At 35.8% G+C, this 12464-nt stretch overlaps 1 protein-coding gene across 5 annotated transcripts in view; it reads left to right on the forward strand.

Moving 5' to 3' along the window:
* AFF2 (ALF transcription elongation factor 2) overlaps window positions 1–12464 on the forward strand; it is a gene marked incomplete at both ends in the record, with an annotated part of 471510 nt that overhangs the window by 372527 nt on the left and 86519 nt on the right. For all 5 annotated transcript variants that reach the window (XM_080909761.1, XM_080909763.1, XM_080909762.1 and 2 more), the window contains one exon: window positions 7159–7196. In XM_080909761.1, coding sequence (XP_080765887.1) covers window positions 7159–7196 — 38 coding nt within the window. The remainder of the gene's footprint in view (window positions 1–7158; window positions 7197–12464) is intronic.

Consider the following 12464-nt stretch of genomic DNA (forward strand, 5'->3'; position numbering starts at 1 on the left):
TTGTGACAACAGATATGCTTCCCTGCTGTAATCATTGCTGCTTTGTGGCTACAGTTCTCCCTCATCGTGTTGAACAAGTTGTTACCTCCCCAAGGTTTCACCACATTTTCATTTACGTTGTTATCAGCAGAAAGGCTAGGGAAGGCCTCTTCTATAATGACATCAATACAGCAAACACAGCAAGAGAGGTCAGCCTGTCAGAGCCGGAGAAACAGCAGATGGATTAGGTTGAAACTGGCTGCAAAATAACTTTAATAGAGTCTTTTAATGTAAACAGTTTATCTGTCATTGCCTTTCATTGAAATACCCACAAAATGATAGAGTTGGGGCTGTTGAAGTTACCCAATGTAACTGAATAAAATCCATGCATTGTCATGCTAAAACTACCCAGCAATCAGAGAAAGACAGGGCATTTTAATTTATTACTTAAAGACAAGAAAGTAAATAGGATAACGTGCAAGGTTAATAGAATAACAAATGTTTTCATATTCCCAAGATTGTATTTCCCATTTGGTTGTATTAGCATAGTGACTAAATTGATAAAAAAAAAAACTGCTTAAGGCTTGTATGGTATGATTATTTTAATTTGCTTCTGGCAAGTCTGTGACTATTTAGAAACCCATATGCTGAATTTTTCATTGTAATTATGTTTTTTCTCCACTTTTAGTACCAAATATTTTGGCTTGTTATCTCTATATAATGGAATGCCTTGAGCATGCAAAAAGGTAGAAAAGTGAAAGAATTTTATATGGTGTCATTGTCATATCATCTGTAGTAACCATGTCCTAGTTATTGTCCATAATACTTTATAAATTATCCATCTACAGACATTTTTATTGCAAATCCAAAACTTCTTTTGCTTAGCTTGATACTCTTTTCATAGTAAATTTAAATCGGGTCCTTGTCATGATAAAGTGCTTGTCCTAGATCCAAACTAAAAAAAATAAGTAATTTTTTAATGTCTGGATGGATTATGTTCACATGTAACAAGATGATCATGGACTCTCCATTCACAAAAACACAGCACATATTTGCCTCTGTAAAATTTGTGGCAGTATCAGCCACCCCTGAGAAGCTACAGATCACTGTATGCAAATCTGAATTAAAGTGTCAGGAAGAAGAAATATGACCATATTTCTTTTGTCACTGACCCTAAGCTGAAGAAAGTGTCCAAAGAGAAGTGTGCTATTTTTTCTGAAAACCATTTATCTCCCCAACTTCCGTCTTAATGAATGGCTGAAGGCTGTAAGTTGTGTCTTGGGGTCATTAGTAAGCAAGCTCTGGAAAATGTACCACATGTGTCTGAGTTTATGGGAAATTTCCTAGCTTTGATTTTAATCAAAATTCTAGACTATATTATAAAAATATGAACATCTCTCATAAATAATAGTAATAAAATGTTTCCAAATTAAAGATTTAAGATGTTTAAATTGATAGGCTAACTTTGAAGTGAGAGTAACTGAGACTTTGGTATAGGTGTCAAACATGTTCTTACCCTATACTCTCACCAAGTATTGATCATCTGCTAGAAAGGCCACAAGATGAGCTTTAAGCATGGCAGTGGACCATGTTCTAAATGGAACAGAGAGTTTACCTCATCCTTATGTTTCTATGTTTACTTTTCTATTTATATCAAGAGATAAAATCATAAGAATTTTAAATATATAAAAGAGCACAAACTTACATTAACTTTCCTCCAAAATTCTATCCCTGCCCACTATATATATGGTACAACTTTCATGTTTGTGTCAAGGTTCTACTAAAAGTACAGTGATAAGTGGTATCTTTCTAGTCCCTGGATATAAAGTCAGGAATATAGCCAAGAATTCAGGTTCTGTGCAACTGAGTGACATTTTTTTACTCTTTCCTCTTGACTGTGTATACTTGATGCTAGTTGAAACTTCAATCTCCATGATACAATGAATTTACTTATTTTACTCATCCAAGTGAAGTACATTGTCATATTTGGTCAAGTGTTCTCAGTATACAACTTTTCAGGTGACTGAGCTAGTTCTGAAGGCATTGATTTGAAGCCACCTGAATGCCTTGCTGATGAGTTCATTTGTCAGTAAGGTGTTCTTGGCTGAGCTAAGGTGATCAATGAAATTTATCAACATATGTCTCTAGGTTGGAACATAAATGTGTCATGCAACATACCTATGAAAAAAGTTGAGAGAGTGGGGGATAGCAATAAAGCATATAAAACAAATGCAATTATTGATCATCTGTCTTAGGGATGCATTGCCTAATGTGCAGTCATTTGAAATAATATGAATGATTGAATTTTTCCTTTTTACAGAAAAACATAACAATTCAACTTAAGCACTTATGCTTTTAGAATGACAGAGAAAAGTATATAAGTGGGAGTAAAAGTTATGCACAGAAATACTAATAAAATAATATTTTAGATTTGGATAACAGTATTATTATTTATTATAGAACAAAATATCTGGGTGTATATCATTATTAAATGAGTTCAGCAGGACAATATCTTCAAGTTATCTGTGTACTCATTTTGACAGTCTTCACATAAAGGGAATATATAGCATTATATTTGTTTTCTATAATTCAGAGAAGGTGTATAATGTACAAGTTTGGATGCAACTATTTAGGCCTTCCTTCTGAAAAGCCTCCAGAAAATCCCTAAATTCTCTATGGTCTAATGGAAAAGAACCATGACTTCACAACCACAAGGTCAAAATTACCCTAAAGTATTTTGAAAAAGTTTCAGCATTATAGAGAAAATTAGTAGCAAATTTTCTAAGTTGCTTACATGTAGCATTTACTTCCTCAAAGTGTTATGTACACTGTGGTAAATGGTGCTCACTAGGTAGCCACTTACTGACCTTCATTTCTTCTTTTCTGTGGTGAGAACTCCACATCATGTGCTTCTTCTGACACAGTGTGGTCCCTGAGCTATTTTAGCTGTAATGCAATTCATGGTTCCTCTATAGGAAATAGAAAGAATTTCTTATTTTTAAGGAGGAAGTTTTAGTAAATGAGCATCTTCCATCCTGAGGAAATAAATTTGTTGTTTAGCCGGGTACCTTGGGTAGTACAATGCTGGTAATGATGTATGACGCAGACAATAAACATTTCTTAGAATAAGAGAAGTGCCTTCTCCCCAGCATATCGTTCTTTTTCAATATGCTTTGCATAAACCGTTAATGAAAGGGAAGAACATCCATGAAGGTGTAAAATGTAGAAAGAGGGATTTCTGAATGACGGGTAACCTGAAAATGAGGATTCAGTGAGCTGGGTATGGCGGCATGAAGTTGTAATCACAACCTTTGGAAGACAGATGTAGGGAGATCACTTGTCCAATGCAAGACTAGGCTGTGCAGTATGAGTCTACCTCAAATAATAGAAAGGATCAATCAACCAGTCTAGCTTCACTAAGAGAAAGGAATGGAGAAAAGGAAAAGGGAAAGAGAGAGATTTGAGTGGTATGTGAACATGCTTGGGACACACGCCCCTACCTTCAGTGACCTGAAAGTTCTGTGATCATGTTCCAAGAATCATGGGAGATTCATACCTATACAATTGTAGAAGGCCCTTACCTGCTTCATTACTGGTGTGTCTCCTCAGTGCCCCAGAGTCTTCTGTTAACACTGCTTTCTGGACAGGGGTATTGTTTTCATCTAAGGGCTATTCCTGATATGAAGAAAGCAGCATAGTAATATTTCTTATTCTCATGGCAGTAACTGCATATGGCTGATACTAGGACCTGGCCACCACTTGGTAATTCCATAAATAATCTTACCATTAACCTCAATTCATCATCTCCTTTGAAGGAAGTACTAACAAATGATGTGCAGGCATTTGCCTAACTACTGACTTTTCTGAGCACAGCATCAGTGTTGAATGCTAATAATAGTCACTGATACAGAAAGGATAGGAATGGTTGTCTTCACTATCAAAAGGGGAAAACTGCAGTTCAGAGGTTTGAGTCTCTTGTTAATACCATACGTAGCAAAGACAGAACCACAACTTAGTTTATTAACATTTCCAATAACTTATTCTTCCACCAACAGGTAGGTCTAACCTCTGGCCCAGGGGCTACATGTACTTCAAGGCAGTTATAAAAAAGAAGCCTAACACATTTGCATATGACAGTGTTGAGAGATTGTGCACTATTGTGCACCACACTAACTCACTCTCATCATATCACTGAAGAGTACAGTCCTTAAAATTTCTTTCATTACATGAGAATCTCCTCCTTGTTTATATATATTGTCATCGAAATATGATGCAAAATAAGGAGAATATGGGTTTTTCAAAGCATATAGAAATTTTAAAATAAAGCAACATAACTGCAAAGTATCGACTCTTCATGTTTCCAGTCAGTTTAAATTATCTTAATGTATGTTTTCAAACTTAAATTTAGCTGTGACTTTCTTAATCCTTGGTGAATTATAGTGTGTCATTTCCTTTGAATTTACCTCCTTTTGAATTACATCTCACACCCTGCCATATGTATCTGGAATGTGAGATTGCCTTTTTATATTTGCTTGTTTCGAAGAAAAATTTCTCCTTGTAAAATTTGTAGAGTAATTCTTTTATGCCTCAAAGGCATGCATAATTTGCATCCAAAAAACTGCTTAAATTGTCCCAACATCTTCTTACTATTACAATCTCCCATAGCATGCCTATAACAAAGTCAAATTGCACAAATGTAAAGAATATAATTTGAGTCATGTCTCATCTGACATAGGTTCCCTGTCACCATTTAGTTGAGAAATTCCCCATGATGAACACACAGAATGGCATGAGTATATTTGGCTTTGATTGAGATAGCCAAGTTCCTTTCAAAGGAAAAGTGAACCTTTAAACATATGACATTTCTAATCGATAGCCAAACAATCCATGAAAAGATTAATTTGAATGATGCTATGTTCTTCCAATGGCTGTATTTAATAGCATAGGCTTGGAAAAACCTAGCCTATAGCATTCTTCTGATCAGAGAAAAATAACTGGGTATCATTAACAGTTGTGATACAAGAAGGAGACAACATTTTAAAAAACTGTGTCTTCAAATCAAAGCTGGATTTCCAATGTCAGTTTGATTTCCCCCTTCTACCTCATCTGCCAGTGCCACGCTCACTTTAGCACATCAAACAAAAGAAACTACTGGAACAGCACCTATTATGATTACTTACAGCGTCTAGGACAGACTTGTTTGCATTTTAATTGTAAAAAGTGAATTAATAGGATTTCCATAGTAATGCATCTTCAGCTGACTACTGCACCTTATTCCTACCCAGATAGACTTGAGGTGGCATGAATCTGGAGAAGGCAGGCGGAGGGAGGTGTGACAGAAAGGATAGGAAAGGAATAGGAAAAAAGCAAAGGCAGGAGAGAGAGGGGAAGAAGAGAGCACAAAGGGCAGGAAGTGAATGGGATGGAAAGGAGATGGGAGGGATGGGAAGAAAGTGTGAAGGAAGGGAAACTGTGGCAGTGGGGAGTGTACAAGCTGATGCAGATAAACCTTATATATAAATATAACCTAAATATAACCTTAGGAAAGGTTAATGGTCATCACGGCACCTCTTAACAGCATCTGTCTCTTCCTTTGTCTGTTTGACCTGACAGAATCCATGATGAACAGTGACAACTTTTGTCTACATGGATTGCATTAGAATGGTTTCACGTGTCACTGATATGCATTAGATGTGACTTTGAAGAAGCCAGACACAGTTCTTGTTTTCTCATTTTTACCTGTTGCCTCATTTTCTAACTGTCTTCTTCTAGGACTTGCCAAACAAACTCAGGCACGGGTAGTAAGAAAATGATTTTTGCCTATCAAGGCAAAGTAAGTTCCCAGTATTAGCAGATGTTTTAATATAGTGACAGAAACTGAGACTTAAATAAGAAGGGCTTAGATTTCCAACACTAATGTATGATTGCTGGGAACTGTATGCTGCTATCAAATGAATTGACTTGACATAGAGAAGTTCAATATATCGCAGCTCACTGGTGATCAGCTACAATGCCAAGTGCAGCGTGAGAGTAGCACTGTTAAAATTATTGCCCCAGTGTTCTGATTTACAGTACCATTCCTCTTCCTTGGACTCTACCCGCTTCACAATTCACAAACAAGGTCCCCTAATGAATATTGTTTAAAAGTGTCTGAACAAACCTGAAGGTGGTCAAACTGCTGCTTTTTTGCTCTCCATAATAAATGTTATTCTGGTAGCCTGATAAAATCTAATAGAGTACAGGTTTGGTTTTGATTACATAATTATGCAAAAGATATATGGAAAAAATCATCACTTAGCTCTCCAGGTGCTTAAACAGTTTGATAGACTGTAACCATTCTGCCATCCGTGCCCCCAGCTGTGTTGCTTAGCAACATTTTAATTCCAGAACAATCGAAGGAGATGAAATCCCTGTGGAGAGGGAAACAGAAATAAGAAGGCTGTTGACAGATGATCTGAGTTGTTTCTTCTAATATACTGTGAAGATCACTAGCTCTTTTCATGAATGATAAATGGACTGTACACAGATCAATGGGTTCAGCAGGAAACTGGAACCAGTCTCCATGTCTAAGGTGACACAGGCCATGGGGCCCAGAAATTTCCTCATTTTGAGATTTGGTGTGTATTTTCCTGAAGGTTCCAATGGGGGAGGAAATTGAGCTCAGTATTTGGGAATTCCTTGCCCTTTTGTAATGTCTACTGCTAAAAGTAATTTTGAAAATGAACACTTTTTTTTCCCCACGTCTCTCACCGTGCAGGTGTGGCTGGGTGTCAAGAAGAAAGCTAAGGTTATGGTCCCCTGCCATAGAGCAACCATTTCTTTGCCCCCACCCCCACCTCAAAGCTGTCACTACAACTCAATCAGGCTCACCTGGGGTAACTAGAGTAAAGGTGAGGAAGAGAGGGTGTGTCTGTGCACCCACCAACTTGCCAGGCTCCTGCTGAACTTTTCCAGGTGCTCTGACAATGGCCATCTGTGTCTGAGCACTTAGACAAGTAACTACGTCCCCAAGGAAGAAAACTGTTTTCTGTCACTGCTGATCCATGGGAGCCTGTTTAATTCACTCCTAATGTTTCTAAAAAACATTTTCTAATTTTATACTGCTTATTGTTTTGGTTACTAGTTGCAAAGATTATGCCTGCTAATAATGTCTAATTGCATTTTTCTCTCTGTTTGCAGGCTGTTGAAAAGGCAAAACCTAAGAATAATCCTGTGAAGTAAGTTATTATTTTTGCTAGTTTAAAATGTTAATTTTAATGAACTCTGTGCATGGGGGAAAATAAGGTCATAAATTACTTGTATTTTGCATTAATCTCTATTCATGACAATTTAAAGACAAAAGCATGACATTGGTGAGGGTAAATCACCCACCAATGAGCAAAAACCAGCTTACATTTTTTCCACGTGTCCTTGATGAGTAAATGCCTCAAGTTTATACAGTTTACATAAATTAATATGTGCCATCATGAATAGCTGCCAAATACTATTATAATCATACTCAATGCATACTACTTCAAGCCTCTGGGTTTTTTCTCATGCTAAAAAAGATTATATTTTTAATTGCAAACTTTGGACCTATGACAGAGATGTAAATGCCTGAACGTGTGCCAAGTGCTCACCAGCCACGTGAGGAGGGCGGTATCTTGGCATCAAGGACTTGGTATTCTGTTAATGAAAAGCTCATAAAAATACATTTAACTGAATGGTGTGTAGCGTGGTTACTAACAAAGAACACTCACTAAGCCATTTTGTAGGACATGCAAATTATAAATAAGACACAGTGTTATTTTAAATACAGTGCATGTCAGGCATTCTGTCTTTTCTAGAAGAGAGATTTTTAAATGAAAAGGAATGGCTGTCTTGTCATTTTGGTTTGCGATATTTGATTGCAATGTTATGATGCATACCATTCTGGTCAGGGACCTGGGCAAGGAAGAACTTGCTGTATTAACTGGTTTATTACAGGTCTACAACAATCACATGTTTAGAAATTATGTGTTAATTTATGCCAACAAACTTCCATTATAGCTAGTACAAAACACAGAAATGGAGCATGCATTTTTTTTTTAATAGTTCTTGAAGAATGGATTAGCTGTGTCAAGTATAAAGAAGTTGTTTCTGTAGTGTGAGAGAATTGGTTTTTCAATATTATACAGGTAGTGTTTAGCATACCCTTAAGTTTAAACCCTTATTTATTTTCCAGTGGTACTGTATGTATAGTGTGTCCTTATGTTTGATTTAACATAGCTGACAAAATCTTCTCTGTCTGTAGCCCTTTCAGGGCCCTTTACAGTTGGGAAGTATATTCTGCTGTACTGTTCCTATGGAAACCATTTAGTAGCTGAGTTTTTAGTCATGTATGGTTGAGATTAAAGTCTTCTCTGAACCCTGGCTTCTTTTCCATCTGTATACTGTGACAGCTCTTCCACTGTCTGGAGAGCTCCACAGATTAGAAAATGGTGCTAATCAGGACAGGGATTAATCCCTGGGTGGTCCATTAGTGTTGTGGGGGGGGGGGCAGTCAGACTATACCCTTCTCTCCAGTAAGGTTGCATACAGATGTGTGCTTTAGATCACAAGGGGTAAGTGGTAAAACAAGGGCTGTCAGAATATAAATCTTGTTCTCAGTTGCTCCAAGTTTAAGCTCTTCCTTCAGGAAACGAGTCCAAGCTTCATCATTGCATGGATGGGACAGCCCAATGTCTATGTATGGGGCTACATTACATTATTACCTTATTATCTAATAACCTTAAGTGGGACTTCTTTTCCATCTGATCATTGAAAATTTTGGTGTACATATAATTATACATTTTGTGAATTCTTATTAATTCACAATGCAGATTTTTTCTAATACTACTTCTTTAAAGTGTTTTTTAAAGAAAGATAGAGAACCTGGAAAGCTCTTCCTGCTCTTAAGTACATTTAAAAAGTCTACTTAGTAATAAAGTTAAGTTAAAGCACCAAGTATTTGGAAATGCCTTCTAATTAAATAATTCAGTATTTAGTGTACCTTGTGGTACTTGGAATCATAATATCAAATACAGTTGGCAGCCACAATTAGATGGATACTTCAAAAAGAAAACCATCTTCCCAAGCTCATTCCATGGGCAGAAACTCTACAGCATTATTTACATTGCCTGTCAAAAGAACAAAAAAAGCTTTTTAAAGTTTAATATGCAGTGATCTTCATGTCTAATAACTGTCAATACATTTTGGTTGCATACAGTGTACTACCCCCTAAAAACAGATGAAAATTTGAGCCACATTTTCTGTATGAATGAGTAGATTGCACATAATTCAGAAAATGGTCTTTCTGGGAAGTTTGCCTGGAGGCTTAACAAAGCTGTTAGCTCTAGTCTAGTAGGTTGCCACCATTAGGAAATAGGAGCTTGTATATTGCAACTGTGTCCTCATCTACTCCCTGTTACTCTTATGTATGTCATGTATAAAAATATTCCCATGATGCTCTTCTTCCTTCTAGTTGCTTTTCACTTAGTACTTCTCTTTAAGTCTCTAGTTAGATGAGCATATGGTTGCATTATTGGAACATGAATTAGAAGTTTTCTATGATTGTTCAGTGGAAGTTGAGGCCTAGTGTTATCAATAACAAATGAAATATAAATACAGGGTTGTGAAGATGACTATTTGATGAGATTTTATATCACACTATTGTGTATAATTTGGCAAATATTTAGAAAAATTCAAAATATAATAGGGATATTTCATGGCATGTGAAAACTAACATGACTTTCCAATATCAGTATCTACATGTGAAATTGGAATTGGAATATAGCCATTCCTTCATTTGCATTTTATTTGTCTTAGTTTTTATACTGCAGTGGCAAAGTTTAATAGTTAAAACTAATACTATATACTGTATAGAGCAACATGTGCTTACCATATAAGTCTGTATACTAGAAGTTCACTCTCTTGGGATGTAGTTGGACAGGTAGGAAAAGGCAGAACAACTTTTAATGACACTACAGGTTAAACTACCAAGCCTTTTACTTTGGAGGATACTAGTATTAGAAAGTATCTTAGACATTAAGTAGACATTTAATGAGCCATTATTGGGTATTCAGGATTTTCTGGGACTGACATACCACATAGTAATTATTACAGACAAAGCAGTTCTCTCTTCATTGAGGATCCAATGGGTAGATAATCCATCTTCAGGCAATGATATCTCAAAGAACAATGAACATTTATCTACAATGTACTTCCAGTCTTTCACAATTCAAAGATCATATTGGTTTTTATAAATTATGTAACTTCTAGATATAGCTAAGGCAATATAAACAAGTGTTAGGCTTGTAGCAAACTATTCACTAGATCCACTAACTTTGCTGAGTTTCCTCTTTAAAAGTTCAACCTTTCCATATTTCTAAGCAACTCATCTGATTTATTTTCAATAACTTCCTTGGTATATGTTCCTTCCATCACTGTGGGGAAACTATGATCCACATTAGTAAATAGTTCATATACAGGAAAATAAATACATACATGTCTAAGGAATGTAAATGCATAGTACCCCCGTGTATAATAATGACCTTACCTTGACCATTAAATATTACTTCTGAGAGTAAGACTCCAAATGACTGATCCTAAGATCAATAATTAGGCCAAGAGATGTCGGTTTTACTTCTCTATATAATGGAAGCACAGTGGCCAAAAAGTCTTAATGGGTTTAACAAAACTATAGCTCTGTAATTTGTTAGCAGAAGAGACTTTCTCTCGTATATCAAAGTGCTGCAGCAACCATTCCCAAGATTGTCATTGTAATAACAAGGCCTGAGAGATGTACAGATTTCTCCTACCATATGTGACTTATCACATATATTTTTGAATAAAAACCTACATTTCTGTTATTAAGACATATGTGATAGTATACTTATGAAAATGTAAATTGCTTTTGGCTTAAATCCATGCACTAATAAGCTAAGTTGAATCTGAGGTTGACATCTGTTGAGAGAAAAGGAAAAGGGAGAAGAAAGCATAAAATTATCTCCTGCATTTACACTTTAACAACATTGCAGAAGATGGTGGTTGTCTATCACAAATCAGACCAGAATCAACTGGGATGATAAAATTACAGTTTTATTTGGAAATTGGTCTATTATTGAAAATGAAAACAAAATTCCCAGAAAGTTTTTCTTGACAACTGCTTAATATTATTTATTATTTCATGCAATAGGTATTTAAGACCGCAGAATTCCAGAAATTGTGATGGATGTTGAAAGATCTAAGAGTAAATCTGACACAAGTCTTATTATCGAGGAGTAGAACATCCAGTGATAAAAATCCTTTTGCAAAGACCTAAATGGAAGATAGAGTGATAGATGCCCCTGGTATTCAGGAAGTGATAAATCAAGGATGAAGCTCTCAGGAGAGAGCTTAGCACTGTTAAAGTTAGAGGTAGAAAGTATGATGGAGAAACATTTGCTTCAAGAGGATAAATATTACTGATTTAAGATGCTGGTTTGAAGGGTTGCATGGTTTATAAGGAATTCTGACAGTCTCAGTAGTGTGCAGTTAGTGAATGGCCAAGTAGAAAAAAAAGTAGCTTGGTAGAGTCAAATAGCTCTAAAGAGCTCTTATCTTCTAACACAAACAATCAATTAGTACTGTAGTCATTTAAAAACCAAGGAAGTGTTAATATATCAGGGTTCAAGTCCTGAGACTGACATTAGCTTATCATATAAAATTGAACTCATTCCATTTTTGCTCCACATCTCAGCAGTTATTTATTTGGTCCTCCAGATCTTATTAAAAACAGAAGCTTAAAAACTTGTTTTATAAATATATTCATTCTAGATCATCTTTAATTCAATTTGAAGTAGCACGTATATACACTACAATCATTGTGTGTGTGTGAGTGTGTATGTGTGTGTGGGGGGGGGAGAGAGGGAGAGACATAAATAATAATCCATCTTTTAAAATTTTTACATTTAAGAATTGGAGAGCAATAACCCATATAACTATAGTTTTAAAAAGGTCTGCTTGGTTTCTCTGCACAGACATAACTATATCCCCTTCCATCATTTCTACATTTTACATTTGAGAATTAAAGGACAAGAACCTATATAATTATATCTTAAAAGAAATATGTAGGGTTGAAAATAATTGTGGGTCTCAGTATATTGGGCTGATCCTTTGAAATGATCCCTTATGCAAGTTTTCAGAGATTCATTTTGAATGATTTTTCATGCACGCACATTCCAGATATATAGAACTGGAATGGATTTATCACTCTCATTCCTACTGATAAGATAATGGGTTCTCAACTGGGTTCTGTTAAACACTAATCTTGTGGGTTTGTCTTTAGAACAATATGATTACAATGCTATGGAGGTTTATCATAGAGAAGTCCTATAGACTGTTCAGTTGAGATTTGTTTTACCAGGAGTTTCCCAAATGTGTTTGGCCAGAGGACATGTTTACTTTGGAAAATATATAATGGGATGTTGATTTAGAAGATGAGTCCC

The sequence above is a fragment of the Micromys minutus genome (assembly GCF_963924665.1).
Source record: "Micromys minutus genome assembly, chromosome: X".
Classification (NCBI taxonomy): domain Eukaryota; kingdom Metazoa; phylum Chordata; class Mammalia; order Rodentia; family Muridae; genus Micromys; species Micromys minutus.